The following is a 22,118-nucleotide window of genomic DNA, read 5'->3' on the forward strand; positions in this document are numbered from 1 at the left end:
AAATTATTGAGGAGTATATGAGAATTCTGTTGATTTTCCTCGTGTTATTTTCCCTTTAGTCAAAAGTTGCATTCATCTGAAATCTTTTGGCATATCTGATAGTATTTTTTTCAAAAATCAGTATTTAGAAATAGAAAATATTATGACTGTTATAGTCATTTTGTCTTTATTAGGACTAAAGATTCATACACCTGTAATGTGTTACTTGTGGTGAAATGCTTTCAAATAACTGCTGGAAAACCACCTGTCTTAGCCTGATATTTAGAAACACAACTGGAAAAAATATATAAACTTTCGAGGTATTGGAGATGGCAATTAATCACATCCTTCCTCCCTTCTGGATTCTGAACTAGAGGAAACAGAAGAAGCTAGACAAAAATTAAAATACAGTACCAGATTTTTTAGTGTAAAGCAAAGTTGGGAGATGTGTTTTGGGTGTAAGACTTCCTTATCCACCCTAAATGTAATCTTCATAGCCACCCAGGTGATGACTGAGCATCTGCGGGTGGGTTCTGCCCATTTAACCCATGGGAGCAGGAACAGAGAGTGTGTCCAGCAGCCTGTTCAAGCTGAAATGCTGTCCTTCCCCCTCTGGGAGAACTGTAAGTACCCCAAAGATGGAGCAGGCATAGTTCCCCACTGTGGTTTCTTCCTGGGAAATGGGGTGAACGTTCTGCTGGAAAACATGTTCAAAGGAAGCAATGAGTTCTCTTATAAACTCTTTGATTTGTTTTGAAGTCCAGAGGTAAGAAATGCAAACATTGGACAGTTTGTCTAGTTGGGGGTGGTAAGTCGATTGCTGTCTGTTTTGAATATGCATTTGGTCCTCACACCAAATATATACTAACAAGTATATAAATTTAGAATGAATTTTATTGACAAATTATACTTTTTTACCGACATAATTAAGTTAAATGCTGTGTGTTACAGGTTAAATGGGCAAATGGTAATTTGCCATTAATCATTTGGAACATTAACAAAGATGGTATCAAAATGAACTTCATGAACTTTCAATACCTTGTTTCAGAAGTGGATTATGACTTTAATACCCTATCTTTCTCATATGTATGTAAACACTGAGAAGTGACTGAAAAGTTTCTAAAGGGTTGGGAGTGTATGTGTGTGTGAGAGATTATATATTATTGTTAAAAGGCTCAGTGGTCATAAGAGGTTGGGCAAAGCCAATTTAGAGCAATGGATGGATTGTGTATCCCTTAAGTCATCTTTCAAATACAGTTTCTTTCAACCACACTTTGAAAGACTTTCAGGGGCTATGAAGTCACTGAAGTACCCTGGAAAATATTGGAATTAGAATCATTTCCAGAAACTTTTAACTATTGATTGAAATACTTTTATGCAAAATTAAGGCACCTAATGAGCATGCTTATCTCAGTTGAAGGCTATTTCACTTTGAAGTCAACTGGGAAAGTACTTGTGATTGCAAAGTACTTGTTCCAAAGAGAGCATTTTGGATTATCAAACAACAAAAACTCAAACCCCCACCTTGCCAGTGCAAGGTATGTGTTGGGTAGCTGCATAAGGCGCTTTGCTGTGTGGAATTACTGCTTTATCAGAGTTAGATATTTGAAAAACATGTATCCAAACTGTCTTTGATTTTAACCTAATGGATCAAAACGTTTGCTTTTTGTCAGCAACTAGAAAGCAGGACCAGTTGTCCTATAAGCACTCCTAGTTCACAGTGATTAAACTTTGCCATTTATGTATATAATGCTCATCTCAGCTGGATATGTGTCAGTAGGATGTACATCCAGCTTATTCAAAAGTAATATAAGTTCCGTACGTGTTATGAAAAGAATTGTGCCATGTTCTCTGTCATCCTCCACTGGAAATTAGGATCTGATCTGCCCCTGCTCTTACTATCCTAGATAAGGTAAAAAGCAGTGCTTCTCATGTGCACAAACAAATAACCTTGCAGTCTGGTTATAAACACCAATTGATTCTATTGTTTTGGGGTTGGGCCTAAGATACTGCATTTTTAACAACCTACCAGATCATTTCAGTGCTACCTTTCCATAGACGAGAGTTTGAGTAGCAATGTTAGGGAGATGCTGGTTGCTAAAAGCATTGTAGACATTGAGGCCATTAGGCTAGCCTCAAATCATTTCTCATCTTTGGAGCCAAATGCCCAGGAGAGGTTAATAAAAGCTGTATTAGTTCAGCATTATTCTCTACAAGTCCTTCCATAGTGTGGGCTGATCTAACAAGGCTCTGTGGTAGACTAGCTATTGAAAGTCTGGCTGTTCACATTGGCCTAAGAAGACCAGCTTGTGATTCCTTTAAGGAGAAAACAAAGCCTACCTTGGCAGATGAATTATCTAGTAAGCCAATGACTAAATTTGTGGGGTGGGAGAAGAGCAGAGAGCTTACCTCTTGAAATTCCAGATTGGATCACGTTTTGGGTTTCACTAGATAGGGCCAATAGAGTTGTTATAGAATGTCTTAAAAGTTCTCATGCCTGGCTGTGTATTAAAATCATCTAAGCAGCTTAAAATAAAAATACCTCTGTTTGGGCCACACCTCAGACAAAGTAAATCAAAATCTTTGGGTGTGAGAGCTGGGCATCTCTATTTTTTAAAAAGCAGTCCAGGTGATTCTATGTACAGCAGAGTTGGGAGGTCCTGGTTTAGTCAGTCCTAAGCTCTGAGGACAAGAAACTCTCCCGAGAGGCTCCATTTTTAGCTTGAGCTGGTTTATCATTTGTGCAAACTGAGGGTTTGTGACCAGAAACCAGTCAGGTTGACCCAAGTTATTTGCAGTGTTTGGGAGAGTTGACCTTGGTATATACATTAAAGAACGAGTGAACTTACCAGACAGCATCTAACCAATGATTTCTTCCCTAGGAAAATTCAGACCTTGGCTTTTATGACTCTGGGTCTGTTAAAGCTTAGGGCTGTGCGATCAAGTTGCTTGACTACTGTAGCCTTATTTTAGAAGTGATGAGAAATTCTTTATAAGGTTAAGTTGGATAAGCCTGAGTGGTCACTTAAGATTGTGCATGTGTGTGTACACGTATGTATTTCTTCACTGATTAGCTAGTTCATTTTTTTAACCAAATCAGATTTGGGGATGACTGTCCCTTTTCTGCAGATAGGGCAGCTAGAACACTCCTGGGGTAGGCCAGCACCCAGCCTGTGCTCCTCCCTAGGTGGAGGAAAGGGGTACTAGGGGTCAGGGTGATTGGGCCGGAGGGCTTAGGAAGTATTTGTTAAACAATGAGCTTTATCTTGAAGGCATTACCCATATTTTTGAAATAAGTGTGGTGATTTTTGTGACTATGATTTTCTTTATTAGTGGGGCCATTTTGGCCTATTGTCATTCTTGGTTTTTTTCTAGATGTGGAGTGTTGCCAGAAGTCTGATCCTCAGAGAAAAGGTGCATTTCACACTTATTATAAAATTTCTTTGTGGCTTTACTGTCCTTTGAGAGTAGAAGCGAATCTTTTGAGTATTTTCATTCAACATTAAGGAGACCTACCTGACAAATTGACATGCTGTGTGATCTTTTCACAGACGATTCTTTCTTCTTAGAGAGTCATTATCGACCTGTCTTAAAGCCTGTTCATGGTTTCCTGGGCCAGAAGCCAGGTGACAATCCTAGCAGGTATTTTTTTTTCTTTCTTTTTTTCCTAATGGCTGTCTGATGAAGCAGTATCCAGATTTTGGTCTTCCTCAAAGCCGCCTTCCGTATGCTCATTGATTTATGGACTAGGTCTTTGGTGCAGAGGCCCAGTGCCTTATACTCATTAGTAAATTGGGCACAGCTAGCCGAGGAATGAGATTCTCAGTTGGTGCCCAGACAGCACTGAGAGATGTGGAGAAAATGAGACTCATTTATCAGTCACCTTGAGACAGCATCGGCAGTCAGCCACCTTCCTTCACTCTGAGGCCTTCCACAGCCTCAACACAGGCTTCTGAGCCTGCTGGTCTTCAGGGGTGGTGATGGACTCCCAGGTTCACATTGGTCTGCTTCTCTCTCACGCTGCAATCTAGTCACATGGGCAGAACCTGTCTGAGCAGCTTCCAGCGGGTGAATAAGATCCTGTTTGATTGGTAAGGCAGTCCCTCTCAACCGAGGCAGTTTTGGCAGTGTTGACTTTTTTGATTGTCACAGCCCCGTAGTTATATAGAGGGTTATTGGAGGGCTCTAATGGCATCTAGTGGCTAGAGGCCAGCAATGCTGCTAAACCTCTAATACCTTCCCACAACAAAAATTATTCAGACCCATATGTCAATTATGCAAAGATTGAGAAACATTAGATTAAAGCGATTAATTTCATTTTTCAGGGACCCATGCTTTGTTTTGGTTTAGTAGTTGTTTTCAGAAATCTTTTTTTTTCTTTTTTTTTTTTTTTTTTTTTGAGGTAGAGTCTTGCTCTGTCGCCCAGGCTGGAGTGCAGTGGCGCGATCTCAGCTCACTGCAAGCTCCGCCCTCCGGGTTCACGCCGTTCTCCTGCCTCAGCCTCCGGACTAGCTGGGACTACAGGCACCTGCCACCACGCCCAGCTAATTTTTTGTATTTTTAGTAGAGACGGGGTTTCACCGAGTTAGCCAGGATGGTCACGATCTCTCAACCTCGTGATCCACCCCCCTCTGCCTCCTGAAGTGCTTGGGATTACAGGCATGAGCCACTGCACCCGGCCCCTCAGAATTCTTGGAGTTACTGCTGTTGCCTTTTTTTGTTGTTAGGAAATTCTGTCAACTGTGAATATCGTATGGGCCTGGTGAATGAAACTCACAGAACATGTGAAGATCTTCCGTGCTCCAGCAGCCACAGCTTCCTTCTCATTCTTGTCCTCTTTCCCTTTTGTCCACCTGCCAGTAATGTGCACATCCAAGAGACTAAGTCAGGATAAAATCATCAAATGTTGATTTTCTCTTCCCCCATCCACGCCCTCTAGTGGCCTGCTTTGCCTCTAAAGCTGCTTTGCCTGTCCCTTCCTCCTTCTCTACTTCTTTTAACACCAACTGTATTTAGATGAAGACTGCCCCCATCCCCGTTCCATCTCTCTTTATACCTGTGAATGGCAGAGAACAGCTGGGGTCGGTGTGGCGGAAACTGGGAATAGAGAGGGCAGGAAGAAGAATGCATGTTCTGGACCCAGATTTACCTGCCCTGTTACAGTGTTTGGAAATTTATTTTGCTATTGATGCCAGATATGGAGCCCTGAACTCCACTGAGTGGATGGTGTAACTGCAAGACAAATGTCTGCTTCAGGTGGGTGGTGTTGGAGGTTTTCCTTTCTCTGCCCACAGGAAAAATCCAAGTGTAGCATAATGAATTAAAACTCTGGGTACAGGACTGTCTTGCTTTGATCACCTCAAATGTAAGAGGGGATGGGCTGTTTAAAACCCAGATACTCAAAGAGTCTTCCTAAGATATCAAAGGTGTGTTGTTTTTAGCTGGTGTCTTTCAGCTAGTTAATGAAAATAAGACTAGCCAGTTCCAAAGGGAACAGACTGCTTTCACTTAGAATGTGTTTTTCCTGTTTACAAAAAAAAAAAAAAGGACCCAGGTCCTGAAAGTGAAGGGTCTTTGTTCATACCTATTCTTGGGCAGCACCCCTGTCTGCTGCTGAGCTCCTTTGCTTCCTAGAGCTAGAAGAGAGTCGGTGGCATCACAGCTGTCAGGGATTCACAGTTGAGCTTTGGGCACCTGCTGAGTGGGCTCTGTCAGGTTGGTGGCACTGGGCCATCTGGGGGAGTGAATGACCTCAGAGCTTCTTCCCAGGAATTTGGATTTATTTTAGAAGAGAAAGCTGCTTTGCCTGTCCCTTCCTCCTCCTCTGCTTCTCCTTTTAACACCAACTGTATTTAGATGAAGACTGCCCCCCGTCCCTGTTCCATCTGTCTTTCTTATACCAGTAATCCTGTAAATGTGTATTTTTCTCCCTTTCATGTGTTGGTTCAACCCTTGAGGTTGGTGGGACATTCCATTAGACTCATGGCTTCTTAATAATACTGGACTTTGGTTTCTGTTTTGTGTTTCATACAGAGAAGTCTCTTCCTTTCTGAGTTTCTGCATGCAGCTGGTAGACTCAGCTTGGTTTGGCGGAGGCCATGTAGTATTACTACAAACCATGTAGTACTAGGGTGCTGGTTTGATTCTGATTCTAACGGGAAAACACAACATTTTCTGGCCTCAGGGTCTTCCTCTATAAATTGAGGGTTTGCATTTGGTTATTTTCCTAAGCAAAACCAGACGTTGTCTTCCAGTCAGTAAAAAGGTATTTTATACATTTAAATTTATCATATTTCCTGTTAAAGTTGATTGATACACCAGCAAGATGTGGTTCTCTGGTGACCACAAAACCAGGAGTTTTGTAAGATGTTGTGCAGTCATTGCAAGGTTAGCACCCAGATGATTTCTGCACTGTGTCTTGGTTCAGAGTAGAAGCAATCCAGATTCCTCCAATTATGAATGGGAGTGGCTACTATTTTAAAAAATAATTTACCAAGCACTCTAAGTTGCTTTTAATGTAAATTGACATGGAGGCTGAAAAGAGAAGTAGTAGAAATTGTTTCAAAGTTGAATTATTAACATCTAAAGACAATTGTCACTTAAAACATGGAAGTCAGGCAAGCAGCCTTGGAACTTCAAGATGTGTGACCAACTCTCACCTGACATTTAATTAGGGTGGTGCTTTTTTGTCATATAATTTCATGTGAATAGATATATGGGCCTGAATTTTAAAAAATATGTAAACTAGACCACTACTGAGCATTAATTTTGTGACCAGTAAGGTGTGAATTTGAAGTTCAAACTCCAATGTATGGAGGTAGCCAGGGCAGTTTTGCTGAGTGTCTGCAGTATAAATTGATATGTACATTGATTGTATAAATTGATATGTATATTGATACTAGAGTATCTTAGGATTTGGCATGTCAAACTTCTTTTTGAAAAATGTTTAAAAACATTTTAAACAAAACTAAAAGTCAAATGAAACATTTGTGGAACCTCTGGAACATCTCTGTGAATGAATTTTTGATGTTCTTTGGAGCACAGTTTGAGAACCAATAACTCGGTTGCTCACCCCTCCTCCTCCAACTCTAACAGTGTTCTGTGGTTCTGGAACTTTCTCCATGTTATACATGCAGAAACTGAGATGGACACACTTAGGATCACACAATGCCAATGGTAGAACAAGCTGCAGATCAAAGATTTTCAGGTTTTTGATGCAAGATTCTCTGTTTCTCCTTGTCACCCTTTCAGATGTTATTTCCTGTGATCTTCTCAGCATAACAGTGACAAGACAAGTAGCCTCCGAGAAAGGTTCCCTGGTGCTTTCCCCTCCATCCCTTGTCTTAGACATATTTTGTTTCTGTAATCTCACTGCCCTGTCCCACTAGAATTTTTTTCTGGAGTGTTTTTCAGTTTTCTTCTCTGTTAATGCCTGACTGCCATCATATCCACTGTAGTTTAACCCTGCCTCTTCAAGGGTTTCACTACTAAGGGTAAAATCTTGCAAAAAGTAAGGTGCAAATGTACTGTCAGAATGCCCAGGTTCTGTGGCTGATACCAGAAGGAGGTCTTGGAGATCTTTGCTAATTTGTATTTCTTCACCTCATTTCCACCATCCTGTCCTTTCATTTAGCAAACACTTAATGACCACCCGCTGTGTGCCAGGCATGGCAACTGCCAGCATTTCTTGTCTTTGGGGGCCTCACAGACCCCATAGGCGAGATGAAACGGGATAGTCCTGTAGAGCAAGGAAGGAGCACGAACTGCTGTGAGTACGAGTATTCCACGGAAGGGGAGTGAGTACGAGTACTCCAAGGAAGGGGAGCTCCCCTCAGTCTAGGGAGCCCCTGGAGGCTTTATGCAGGAGGTGGAGTGAGATTGGAGGCTGGAGATGTGGGTGGGATTTTCCAAGGAAATTGGGTGGACATAGCCGACTTAGGATTTCTTGAAGGTTACTGTACAGGGTGAAGCTAAATGTAGGCCCCCTAGCCACCATTTAAGGATGTCTATGAAGGAGCTCAGGTGGTACACAGAGAGGACAGAGAGGTCTGGGGACCACTAAGTTAAAGCAGCACTGTCCTATGTGAATGTGGCACATGGGATGGTATTGTCCTGCAGGGCTATTGGAAGAGATCAAATCTCTGCTTGGGGCTGGCATTGCTTCTGAAGGGATGGACTTTTCTGCCTTTGTTTATCCTCTGATAAACAAAGGATATCAGGAGGCAGGCCCTTATGTAAGAAATAGGGCCTCCAGGGATGTTGGATGGCCACATGGAGGAACTGCTTCGTTGGTCTGGTTCTCACTCCATTGGAACTGGGCTGCTGCTCAGTGTTCTCAGGTGGGTTGAGAAATTGGCATTTGCCAGGAGCCTTCTAAAGGAAGGCCTGTGAGGTTGTGATCCAGAGGTTATAAGAGCGGTCGTATGTGGTGAACTGTAAGTAGATCACTGTGAGTTGCTTCTGTTGCTAGGCCCATGGCCAGCCGTTAGTTCCTGCCCTGGTCTTGGCTATGCTACCTGATCTTGGCTGTGCTAGGCCCATGACACTCATCTGTCTGCTCTAAACCAAACTCTTCCTTTTCCCCATAGCTTTAGAGGTGGACTTGCTTTTTTTTTTTTTTTTTTTTTTGGAGATATAATACACATATCATACCCATCCTCCCATTTAAAAGTATACGACTCCATGGCTTTTGGTATGTCCACAGAATTATACTCCCATCACCACAATTTTTAGAACCTTTTTGTTGCACCCTAGAAAAACCCTATACACCTAACCTATCACCTCTCATTTCCTCCATTCTCCATACCCCAGCCCTAAGCAAGTACTAATGTATTTTCTGCCTTTACAGATTTGCCTATTCTAGACATTTAATATAAATGGAATCATGCAATATGTGTTTTTTTGTGACTTTTTTTCGCTTAGTATAATGTTCTTAAGAGTCATCTATGTGTAGCATAATCAGTTCATTCTTTTTTATAGCCAGATAATATTTAATTGCATGGATATGGCAGTTTTGTTTCCTCAGTTGATGCACATTGGGCTGGTTTCACTTTTGTTTGTTATGGATAATACTGCTGAGTATGGATACTGCTGCTGAATACTTCTGTGTATAAGTTTTTGTGTAGACACGTATTTTCATTTCTCTTGGGAGAATTCCTAGAAGCAGAATTGTTTGGGTCATATGGTAACTCCATGTTTAACTATTTGAGGAGCTGCCAGATTATTTCCCACACTGGCTGCACCATTTGGCATTCCCACCAGTGGTAGATGAGGGTTCCAATTTCTCCACATCTTCACCAACACTTGTTCTTATCTGTATATCCTTACGAATGTGAAGTTGGTATCTCATTGTGGTTTTGATTTGCATTTCCTCTAATGACTAATGATGTTAAGCATTTTTTCATGTGCTTTTTTTTTGTTTTCAGAATTGACATATTTCTTTGCCAGAGATCTCTGATGATCTTTAGAAAGGTGGAAGATGATTTTGTTGTGTTGAGGCGTGAGTGGGAAGGGGCAAGGTGATTGCTACCCTTTTAGGAAGTAGGATAGAGGGTATGCATGTTGGAGTGGCTAATTCTGCAAACAGACTTGGTGCAGACTTTTTTCTGGAGGTAAATTGATGAAGTCACAGCCATGAGCTGACGTTACTCTGGTTGGCAACAAGGTCTTCTGAGATCCACTGTATAGTCCCACTGTGCCCATTGGATGCACTTAGCTAGAGGACCCAGCTGTTAGGAGGTCTGGAGGTAGGCATCTTCTTAGCTCCAGCAACAACTTCTTGATCACTGTTAGTCTAGGGCTTCTTCATTAATTGTCTGGTCATTCCTGATGATCCTCCTTGTCATTTTGTGGCATCAAGACTCTGTGAGGATGGCTGTTCATTATCCTCCTCGTTGTCCACCTGTTACTGTGAGAGAGAAAGGTGTCTCCTGAATAACGCTTTTGAAAAGTCTTAAGTTCTGTCATCTCAATAGGAATTGTAGAGATGCAGTCTGTGATTCTCTATGTGTGCTGTGTGTATGCTGATATCGTTTATATCATTTCAAGCTCTAAGTACCACTGGAGAAGAGAAGTTTCCTGGCACTTCTATAGTCACTTAAAATCTGGGCCCTCACTAATCAGAACTCTACTCTGAACTCCTCATAGCTAGGGATTTTCACTTCAAATTTGCATGTCTCTGAACTGGGATAATTTTACCTAGGCTGAGATTTTTTGGCCATCTCTTTGCCCCTGTAATACACCATCTGGATGTGTTGGACCCTCTCCAAGGCAAGGATGGAGAAGAAGCTTTCTACCTTCTAAGGAAGGCATCGTTCAGGTCCTAGCCCTTGATCTTTGTTTTAACTGCACAGCTTGAGCAGCCTATTTAGTAGGGTTAATTGAGGAAGTAGAGTGGGGCTTCCTGTCTGAAAGTGGACAGCTAATTCCTGCCAGTGATTCGGGCTCTTTACTAAAATAGTGAAAGAAAATCACCTTTTTTGATATAGCACCTCATTGGCTTGCCCTAGGAAAATTCCTTCAGCCCTGGGTAAAATTAAGTAATGAGTATGGGTTATTTAAAAAAAAAAAAAAAAAAAAAGCCAATTCCCAAGGAGCTAGGTGCAGCATCTAGTTCGTAATGTGGCTTTCAGAGTGTCAGCCCCTTTGGGTAGAAATTCCATCTTGTTCACTGTTCAGTCACCAGGGCCTGATGGCAGTTCATGCTCAATATAGACTTGGAGCGGTGTAGAGGAAGGAAAGAGGGCAGGTGCTGGTTGGTTGGCCTGCAGTTAGAAGGGCTGAATAAAGTCCTGTAGTGCCCTAGGCGACATATTCACTTAGTAGATACTTTATTGTGCCACTGTGGTCAGTGCCTTTCTCTGGGAAGGTGTGTGTTGGACGAGGGGCTTCCTAAAGTATGTCATGGAGTCACACATAGAAACTTTAAACAATCCAAGGTGGACCGGTGTTTTTAACTCATAATACTCCTTTATTCCCTGTTTTAAATTTTTTTAAAAATTTGATACAATAATTATACATAATAATGGAGTACAATGTGAGATTCAGTCCACATATACATTGTGAAATGATCAAATTAGGGTAGTTAGCATGCACATCACCCCCAAATAATTATCACTACTTTTGTGGTGAGAACACTTAAAATTGTCTCTTTTAGAAATATACATTATTATTAACCATAGTCACCTTGCTGTGCAATAGAACACCAGAATTTATTCCTCCTAACTGTAACTTTTTACCTACTGACCACTCCCTCCCCATCCCCCTCTCTCCTCCCCCTCTCTCCTCCCCCTCTCTCCTCCCCCTCTCTCCTCCCCCTCTCTCCTCCCCCTCTCTCCTCCCCCTCTCTCCTCCCCCTCTCTCCTCCCCCTCTCTCCTCCCCCTCTCTCCTCCCCCTCTCTCCTCCCCCTCTCTCCTCCCCCTCTCTCCTCCCCCTCTCTCCTCCCCCTCTCTCCTCCCCACCCCTGGTAACCACTGTTCTGTTATCTCCTATGATACCAACTTTTTAGCGTCTGCATGTGAGATTGTACAGTATTTGCCTTTCTGTGCCTGGATTATTTTATTTAGCATAATGTCCTTCAGGTTTATCCCTGTTGCTGCAAAAGACAGGATTTCTCTCTTTTTTTCTGGTTGAATAGTATTCCATTGTCAAAAGTGCTGTAAGACTAGGAAAGGAACACTGCAGGCTGGAGCCCTGGGGAAAGTGGTCTGAGGCAGGTGGGACTGGAGCTGGGGTTTGGCAGACAGGCTGGGTTTGATTGTCAGCATAATGGAGAGCACTCATGTGCCAGCTGGGTGGGAGGAGCAGCCGAATGAAGACTGGGAAGCCCCTCAGGAAGCATGTGCAGGGTTTGTGGTGATGAGCAGACCAGCAGGTACATAGGGGGAGAGGGGTGTGATGGGGCAGAAGAACTTATGTCATAGTATAAGACAGAAGTTGAGCCTCATTTTAATGAGCATTGTGGTGGTATTGAATAGTGATGGAATGTATGGGTCTGGAATCAGACTGCCTGGTCAAGGGCTCTGAAACTTGAGTGTGCATCAGAATCACCTCGAGACTTGTTAAAGTGTAGACTGTGGACCACATCTCCCCAGTTGCTGATTCAGTGGGTGTGGGTGGGGCCTGAAAATTCACATTTCTCACTGGCGATGCTGCCGTTACTGAGTTTGGGACCACATTTGGAGAACCACTGGTCTAGAATTGAGAGGTTGGCAAATCTTTTCTGTTAAGAGGTAGGTAGTAAATATTTTAGGCCTTGTGGGCTACATAGAGTATCAGTTACATATTCTTTATTGCTTTTCATGACCCATTAAGCATATACATATCATCATCTGCCATATACAAACAGGCTGTTGGGGGAGTGAGGATGACATAGGGAAGGTGGGGCATGGTTTAATAACCCCTGGGCCATGCCTAGATGGTCAGTCCTCTGCCGCATAGCTGGCTGACCTTTGCCAAGTTAATCACCTTTTGCCTTTATTTTCTCATGCTTCTCATAAAACAGAGATGATAATATTCATACTTCTTACCATACAGAACTTCTGAGGATTCAGTGAGCTAAGCCACAAAAGATTGTGTGTCACAATGTCTGGGACATAGCTAGAATTTATAATTTATTTTTATTAATAGTAGTACTACCAACTACTGGTTACTCTGTTGATAGGCAAGGGGAAAACAGTAAGAGGCAGACCAACAGTGATCCAGGGCTCTGAAAGCTAATTGCTTCAAGATCCTGCTACCATTTTCTTTTGGGCTACTTGCAAAGAAGAATCCTTTAAAGCATATATGTACACTTTGAAGTACATCCTGGGTTAGTCCCTTATATCGGGATCATTGCTCAGTCTGTCCCTTGAGTGGCACTTAGAAAGTGGCACTGTTCGTAAGCTGACTGGTATTGGGCCCAGGACTCTGGCTGAAGGGATGGGCATACTGGTAACCATTTGCAACCTGTGCTCAGGTCCTACTTGTTGGAAGCCCTGATTGAGAAGAGTGGCCTGGTCTGTACTTGCGTTAGATAGGATCTGGCTGCATTAATATTGAAACTACTCTGTCTTTTAATGTCTCATTTTGCCTCATGGTGGGAGTGAAAGTGAGAACCACAGAAAATCTGCCTGCCAGGTGTTCCACATTTCTTGTGCTACAGCATGCAACTGAGCAGTGAGGTATAGCTTTCCCTCATGTAGCTGGGAAAGCGTTACCCCCGCTTGTACCTCTGGCATATCTTCTCTGTGCTGGTGCACCTAGAGAGGTTGCCTGGTGGCCCTGAGAGAGCCATCTCATCTCTAAACACTGATAGTGAAAGCTGGCCATGCTCAAATAAGATGGAGCAATCTACCTCTTCCTTGTTTAGTTACCCCCAAGGGGGCATCCACTTTCTTGCTCACCTCACCAGTTGCATGTTCTAGTCCTTGCCAGAAGCACATAATAATGACTTTGTAAGCTTAAGTTACAGGCACACAAAAGTACCTGATGGTGATATGACTCCACCCTCTGCTTGGGTTTTTGCTGACATTCAGTGAAATATCCTTCCATCTCCTCCCCACCTTGCAAAACAAACTTCCTGTTTTGAATTTGGTCCAGGCTGGAACAGCCCCACTACACCTGTTAACACACACAGTTACACACTTCCCCCTTCATATTTGCTTAGCTTCTTGTTGCCTAGCCAGATTTCCCCTCAGCTTACAGATCCTGAATCATAAGGTATTGAACCAGGAAATTTAAGAGTTAACATTTTACTTAGAGGTATTCAAGTGAAAACATGGCTTCTGGTTTATTTTGCTGTATTGTGCCATGACTACTTTGCTAATTCTTCTCCTCCTTCACAGCAGAATGGAAGTGAGGAAAGGCAATCAGCTGACACAGGAGCCAGAGTGAGACCAGCAGACTCTCACACTGAACCTACACCATGAATTTGTGTCTATCTTCTACGCGTTAAGAGCCAAGGACAGGTGAAGTTGCTGGAGAGCAATGGCTGTCTTTACTCCGTGGAAGTTGTCCTCTCAGAAGCTGGGCTTTTTCCTGGTGACTTTTGGCTTCATTTGGGGTATGATGCTTCTGCACTTTACCATCCAGCAGCGAACTCAGCCTGAAAGCAGCTCCATGCTGCGTGAGCAGATCCTGGACCTCAGCAAAAGGTACATCAAGGCACTGGCAGAAGAAAACAGGAATGTGGTGGATGGGCCATACGCTGGAGTCATGACAGCTTATGGTAAGCACTGTGTTTCTGGGACCTCTCCATTAAAGTGTGCCTTGGCCTTGAAAATGGCCCTAGAAGCTCCCAGACATGGTCTTGTCATGCCTTCATAAGCAGTGAATTGCACACAGAGAGGCATCTTTAGGAAATTAATTTAAGCAGTGCCATTTTCATTGTTCTGAGCTGGTGTATGCAGACACACTTTCCCCTGGAATCAATGGGTTAGGACAGTTAGGGCTCTATTGGTTGTGTTTGCAGCTAGCTCCTTCTCCCTGAGCACATTTCAGGAACCATGTGATCTCATGTGGGAGTGAGTTCAGGGAATGCTGAAAAATATTCTCATCGTTCCCTAAACAAAACTTAATTAAGGCTGGTGGGGGTGAGGTGAAGAGGATGGGGAGGAATGGAAGCCAGTAAACTTAGAGCCAATTGTGTGCCTCCCTCCAGCCAATAAGTAGGACACTGGCACTTGCATCCTGGTGAGTTTTAATCTTTGGCTTCTTGAGGTTATGTTGCTCTTCTTCTTGCCCTTGTCTCTAATTGCCCTCACTTTAAAAGGAATCTTTGTGTACTTGTTGCTTTTTTTTAAAAGAATTTTTTTTTCAGAATTATTTTTGAAATCATAAAGAGTAAAAAGATACACATATGGAATGTAACTTATTTTTCTTTTATGTTTAATATAGAAAAAGCTGGAAGCTGTAGACAAGCAAAAAAAGAAAAAAATTACACATAAGTCTACTACTCCAGGCAATAACCACAATTAACATTTCAGTGTGTATTTTTCTGATATTTTACATATACACACACAAAAATATATACACAAATACTTACAAAAAAATTGCAAATGGATTTTAAAATATGCTGTGTTTTGCAGAGCAGAATTGGTCTGTAGAAGATGACCTGTTGTTGAGTGAAAGAGTCTGATCATTGAATTGAGGTTTCAGTGGTCTCACTGAAGTAGTCTCCATGATAGTATAGATGAGATACAAGAATGGGGTTAGGTGAGGTGGAGAAAGTGGAGTTCTGTTTTGTGACCCACTCAAGGAAGGTGCCCTGAAGTATGCAGAGTTCAAATCGTGATTCCCAAAAATGTGCAGCAACAGTTCAGTGCAGTTTGAGTTCAGACACAGGAAATCATACTCAGTTATACATGTATTTTTTTCTTTCCAAAAGGGGAAAAAAACTTGTTTTTAAAAATATGTAAAATTTTATATACACGTGTGTGTGTGTTTATATTTATTATAGAAGATGCTTCTAAGGAACATTGTAGAAATTATTTTCTAGTTCTTACTATGTAAATAATCATACTCTGCTTTTAATCTGTTAAAAGTGTAGGCATTGGCTTTTAATATATCTAAATAAAATGGTACCTTTTTTGAACTGATGGATTTAAAAAATGGGATTCGACTGTGGGAACTTACACTGAAAAACAACTAGGTAGTTTTTCCTAGAGTTGCATTTTAAAATTCCTCATTGACTCACACTTCTGTAACGTTTCCAGAGTAGTTGAGATAAACCAACAGAAAATAAAGTTGATTGTCACCATTAGTGTTACCAATGTATATAACGTAGCAGGTAACACAGGTACAGTTTTAAAGTTTCTGGTTGTATGCATTTCATGTTATAGCTTTGAAGGGAAAGAGTTACAGCTCAGTGGTAATTTTCTCTTGTTTCTCTTAGTCTTTCAAACCTTTTCTATGGCCAAGAAGCAGCTCCACAAATAGCAAATTTGTAGGCTTTAAATTTCTCCAGTTGTTTTGGCTGTTTTGATTTCTTGTGTACTGCTAAAAATCTCATAGGGAAGGCTTCCCTACTTAAGGACAATAATTTGGTCTTAGCTTTTCAGCCTCACAGAGATATTATTTTTTAAGTTACAAAAAAATCTCAGAATAGGCTGTTAGAATTTCAGCCACCTTATATGCTTGTAATCATAGGACTTTGCATCTCAAAGAAACTATAGAAATTATTCATTCCAACATACTTTTGTAGATGAACCTTAGCAAAATAATTTATTTTTCTCAAAAACAACAAAGAAACAATCAAACAGGTCACATGAGCAACTCTAACTCACACTGCTAGTTTTATCTTTCTTCTAATCAACTTTAACATATCAAAGTGGTTTTGGGAGCTGAGTTTCTGGAATTTAATTGGACTTGTATGCATGTGCTTGAGGTATTGGGGGTTATCACATGGTGAGATCCTCCTAAGACATGGTGTCTCATTTGGTGCTATTGACATTTTGGTCTAAATAGGTCTTGATTGTGGATAGGATTTCAGCAGCATCTCTGGGGTCTCTACCCACTAGATGCCAGTAACAGCTCCCTAGTTGTGACAGTCAAAATGTCTTTAGACATGTGATAATTGTCCCCTTCCTGCCACCTTGGAGAACTGTACTAAGAGTGGAAACCACAAACGCCATCTGACATCATCTTTTTAAGGATGTTATCAAGCAGATAACTGGTTTTAGGTTTTTTGTTTGTTTCTGAGATAGTGTCTTGCTTTGTTGCCCAAGCTGGAATGCAATGGTATGATCTTGGCTCACTGCAACCTCCGCCTCCCAGGTTCAAGCCTCAGCCTACAGAGTAGCTGGGATTACAGGCACACACCACCACGCCCAGCTGCTTGTTGTATTTTTAGTAGAGATGGGGTTTCACCATGTTGGCCAGGCTGGTCTCGGACACCTGACCTCAGGTGGTCCGCCCGCTTCGACCTCCCATAGTGCTGGGATTATAGGTGTGAGCCACCGTGCATGGCCTGATTTTAGTTATTTTAAACTTGAAAGCCTAGTCTTACCCCTGGTTTCCAGTTCTGGCACCAACAATTTAGATTGAACGAGAGGATCGTACTAGGGATTAGTATAGTCCAGGGCCAGTCCTAGAAGCTGGAGAGCCATTCTGATGACATATGCTTCCCTTGGAATCTGTCAGTATCAGTAACATTGTGTGACATGCAGGCAGCCCTGGCAGTTAATGTCACATAGTGGTGCAGAGACTGTAGGATTCTTAGTAGTGTAGCTGGGCTGGCAGAACGGTGTTGGGGATGCATGGGCCATTAGTTTGCAGTCTCTTTTTTTTTTTTTTTTTTTTTTTTTGCCATAAATGCAGCCTATGTGCAGTGCACTGCCTACACATCTGCTTTGAAAGAGTGAAGAGTTGATCCTGTATGGCTGGGATTTGTGTCTGGTTTAAATGAATCCAGCAAAATGAAGAAAAAAATTCCTTCTTTCTCTCATCCCCATATTGGTATAATCAGAGGCTCTCAGGATAAATGGGTCTACAGTAGGTATTTGAGGGATTGTAGTAGCTGATTTTAGATGCTGATTTATTAGAATTTCTGGTTAGAGATTCCAGGGCAGCAGGGCTCAGTGAACTATGACCTGTGCTCTAAATTCAGGACATTTGTCTGATTGTGTAAATAGTTTTATTGGAACACCTCCACTCCCACTTGTTTGTAACAAATGCAATAACAGATAAACATGATAAATCCAGTATTTATTTAATAATACATCTGAAACATTCTGAATCCATCGATCAGCAGTCACCATAGTTATTCTAAATACTCATCTGATCAAGTTCCTTATTGATTCAGCTACTTCCCAGGACTCCCATGGTCTAAGGCAGAGTCATCAAACCATGGCCTATGGGCCAAGTCTTCCTTGGTACCTGTGTTTGTAAAGAAAGCCATGCCCATTTGATTATATGCAGTCTGTGGCTGCTTTTGCACTATAATGGCAGAGTTGAGTAGTTGTCATACAGACTGCAAAGCCTAAATATTTACTGTCTGGTTCTTTACCAAAAATGTTTATCAGTCTCTGACCTAGATAGTCTGTTAGTGAGTCTCTCTATCTACTGGATTTTGTGGGTATGTGTGTGTCCCAAGTCTCTTTCATGCTTGTGTTAAGGTGCACATATATAAATGCAGCATTTCTCTGGCCTCTGAAAATGCTTCTTCTAAGTGGCAGGTCGAGAGTTGTAGTGGTTAGGAGCATGGGTTTTGGAGCCAACTGGTTTGTCTTTGCCATATCCTGCCTGCATGACTTAGGCCCTAGAAGCACAAAACTGCTTGAAAGTGGGGTGTCAGTGCCTCTCACCAAGGACTGTGAGACAAGAGCAAGGTGCTGTGTGTCAGGTGCCCGACATTGTGTGCTTATTGTTGGCTGTTAGTGTGGCTTGTGACTAGTACTCAATAATAGAACTTGAAGAGTATCTTCCCTGCCCCAACCCATCCTTGTTTGGGTGATTTGAAAAGAGACTTCTGAACTTCTTTGGGATTTGGCAACTCCAAAGTGATACTCGGAAGATCTCCTGGGCAGCCCGTGTGGAACATTCAGTGCATTTGTTATTGGAGTGTGGAGGACTTTTCTGTGTATTACTCTGTCAGTCTAGAGAGGAGTGTGTTGGCTTTTGCCTCCCAGGCAAGTATAGAGCCAGAGCCCTCTGCAGGTCAGCAGAGGAGAGCCCCATCTGCATCTCCCAGCCAGTGTGGCAGGGGCCATGCCTGCCAGTGATGTCTCGGGAATTGTGTCATGGATGGTGCCACTCACCCGAGTCAATGCGATTCTTGTTTCTGAGGTGAATTGATCTCTGTCTCCAACAGCCTGACCCAAATTCTGATGCCTAGTGATATCTCTTATCTAACTGGACAGACCCAGTCCGCTTGTGTTCTCTAATGAACAGTAATGGAAACCTGAGGTGAGGTGACATTTCCCTTCATGGTCCATCCACACCTTGTTAACCCTGGCTTCTCTGGGCTGGGGCGCTGTCCTAGAAAAGCTGCCAGCTCAGGCTCAAGCAGCTGTGGGCTCCCAGTTTCTCTCTGCCGACCCCCATCCCACCTGCCTGCTGCCTGATTCCTCCTTGACCTCCCGGTTCTGTGTGCCTGCTCTTCTTCCCTACCTTCTGCCTGTCTCCTGGTTCCCTGAGCTTTTTAGTCCTAGACTGGCCCTTTGGCTTCTGTTTTTCAAGCCTGGTCCTTCAGGAAATGTCTGTCATTGGCTGGACTATCCCCCACATTTTGTGCATACAGTGAGAAACAGATGGACAAAGGCCCTGCTCTCATAGATGCTTTGTTATCTTTGGAAGGAAGAAATAATAAACAAGAGAAAGTCAGATAGCAGAGTACATTCCAGGAAGAAAAATGGGGATAGGATTTAAAATATTTGAGGGGTGGCCAGGTATGGTGGCTGATGCCTGTAATCCCAGCACTTTGGGAGGCCGAGGCGGGTGGATTACAAGGTCAGGAGATCAAGACCAGCCTGGCTAATATGGTGAAATCCCGTCTCTACTAAAAATACAAAAAAAGTAGTATTTTTTTTTTTTTTTTTGGTGGTACATGGTGGCGGGCACCTGTAGTCCCAGCTGCTCAGGAGGCCGAGGCAGGAGAATGGTATGAACTTGGGAGGCGGAGCTTGTAGTGAGCCGAGATTGTGCCACTGCACTCCAGCCTGGGCGACAGAGGGAGACTCCGTCTCAAAAAATAAATAAATAAATAAATAAATAAATAATAAAAAAATATCTGAGTGGCTACTTTGCACTGGAAGGTCACCTCTCTCTCTGGAGGTAACTTTTAACCAAATGACACCAAGGAGCAGCCAGGTACAGTGGAAAGAGAGAGGTGGAGGCAGAGCATGCCAGGGAGAAGGCATGGTGTGTGCTAGGCCCTAAGGCCAGCATGTGCACTCCAGGGTAGAAGGGAGGCCACTGTAGCTAGAACAAAGTGAGCAAGGAGTGGCATGGAAGGTGTTTGAGGCGGTGAGAAGCCAGCAGCTCATGCAGAGCCCTGTAGGCTGTGGCTTCTGGTATCAATATAGATGTTCGTATGTGGAAACCAGACCTCGACCTCACCCTATAGTTCACTGCTTTCTCTGTGGGAGGAAGGAAGTTCTCTCCTTAAGGAGGCATACACCAGGGTTGGAGAACCAGCCCAGGGCTTTTGGTTGCTGGTTGGGGGCAGTGGAGAGGTAACTGCAAGTGGGCTTCTGATTGGCCCTCATTGGCTTGGGATGCTGTATCTAAGATGTTAACACCATTTAGGACTGCTGAAGATTGCCCTGAAAGGTTAGCAGCTGCTGTGTGTTGCAGATCCAGATAATGTTCTGAGATTTGAATGCGAGCTTTTGCAAGTGTTGCCTTCCACCTCTCTTGTGAAAAAGGAATAAAAACAGGTTGGATTTCATTAAAGATGCAAGCATGTAAAGGGTTTTTTAGGGTTTTTTTTCCCCTCACTTTTCTTTTGTGTCTCTCTTCCTACAAATAGGGAAATACGGTCAAGGAATAGGAATGGTTTCTTTTTTTTCTTTCTGTCTTTATTTTTTTTCGAGGACTGGGACTGTTGTGGGATAATGTGGAAAACCACTGTTGCCAAAGTAGAAATTCCCTGCCCTTGAGGGAAATGCACTGTTCTTGGAGTGAAACTGGTAGGGGAAAAAATAGCTGGCCTGTTTGGTGTGTCTGAGAAGGCTTTAGTTACTCTATGGTGACGTGGCTGATGTGATTAAAGAAAGGGCTTTTTGGTTTAAAAAGCTTGGAACCTAAAAATGGGCCTCTCTGTGGCTTGGGACTTTTCCAGCCATCCTGTGGTAGAGTCCAGCCTGCCCAGTATCCTCATCAAAGTCAGGCCAAGTTCACAAGCACACCCAGGCCAGTCAAAAGGTCTGAGGAAGACCTTGGGAATGTTTTAGACAGGAGAAGTAAACTCAGAATAAGGGGCTCATTTTTCTACTCCTCAGTCATTAAGACCCTTTCTTTCATGCAGCACCACTACTTCAAGTCTGGATTGAGGAGGGATTGCACGCACATGTGTAGGGTTGGAGTCTGCCATTGCCATGTTCAAACGATAAGGCTCAGAATGTCCCTTGTCTTACCTGGCGGCCATAGCTCTCTATGACCCTCTGCTTCTTCCCAACTGTGTCCTGGTGCTCTTTTGCTGTCAGAAGTGCTTGGGCAGACCTCATGCTGCTGCAGACACCCTAAAAAGCTCCACACCCTCTCAAGTCTACTAAGGCATGGTGGCTGTCTTCTAGGTCAAGACTGTTGTGTGGTGGCTGAGCATTCACCTGTCTCTGCGCCTCTGCATTTGCTCTCCCCCACCCCTTCCTCTCTTCCTTCTTTGTTTGTAAATAAAGTTTGTTAGAACACAGCCATGCCCATTCCTTCTGTTTCAGAGAAGTTAGCCTTCCCTCCTTCACAGGAGGGCCCAAGCCCACTGTTACTCTCATTCTTTATAACACTCAAGCTACTTAGCATCAAGTATTTGTTGTATGAGCTGATCGTGTGTCTCTCCCGCTTACAATGTAAGTTCTGAAAGAGCAGGGACTTTGGTCTGTTTTGTTCCCCGCTGTGCCCCGGAACTTAGTACCTTTTGCCTGGCACATAGTAGGAGCCATGAATGAATAGCAGCAGCCCTTGGCGAAACTCGGTGATGTTCTGTGTGATACAGTTACAGCTGGGACTCATTTGAAAATCACAATAATGTTTTTAGTGAAGCAGGAAATGAGAAGAAATTCCCTATGGGCTCTGCATCTAAGAGGCTCCAAGTAGCTATTATGCATGATCCTGACATGGAAACTATTGTTTATTCTGGAAGGTAGTTAGTGTTTCTGTTGGAGGGATGGAACACGTTGTGTTCCTTACTGATGTGTGACCTTGAACAAGTCACCGATCATCTTAAAGCTTACTTCCTCTTTTGTAAAACAGACAGTATAATATCACTGAATCTCATAGGCTTGTTGTGAGGATTACAAATGACAAAGTTTATTAAGGCACTTAGATTGACTTAGATTATTCTTGTACTTTTTTTTTTTTTTGGTGTTTTTGTTTTATTTTTGTTTTGTCTTGTTTCGGAGATAGTCTTGCTGTGTCACAAAGGCTGAAGTACAGTAGTGTGATCATGGCTCTAGCAACCTCCGCCTCCCAGACTCAAGCCTTATGCCCACCTCAGCCTCCAGAG

The 22,118-nt window shown here is 42.8% G+C and overlaps 1 protein-coding gene across 3 annotated transcripts in view; it reads left to right on the plus strand.

Moving 5' to 3' along the window:
* The window catches only part of MGAT5 (alpha-1,6-mannosylglycoprotein 6-beta-N-acetylglucosaminyltransferase), a 328,044-nt gene that overhangs the window by 115,999 nt on the left and 189,927 nt on the right, over positions 1–22,118 (plus strand). The window contains exons 1-2 of one of the 3 annotated variants that reach the window (XM_007964797.3): positions 13,657–13,678; positions 13,807–14,186. In XM_007964797.3, coding sequence (XP_007962988.1) covers positions 13,946–14,186 — 241 coding nt within the window. In that variant the 5' untranslated portion in view covers positions 13,657–13,678; positions 13,807–13,945. Of the gene's footprint in view, positions 1–13,656; positions 13,679–13,803; positions 14,187–22,118 lie in introns of those variants that run through there. The other 2 variants (XM_007964794.3, XM_007964792.3) reach the window with 2 other exon arrangements.

The sequence above is a fragment of the Chlorocebus sabaeus genome, chromosome 10, assembly GCF_047675955.1.
Source record: "Chlorocebus sabaeus isolate Y175 chromosome 10, mChlSab1.0.hap1, whole genome shotgun sequence".
Lineage (NCBI taxonomy): Eukaryota > Metazoa > Chordata > Mammalia > Primates > Cercopithecidae > Chlorocebus > Chlorocebus sabaeus.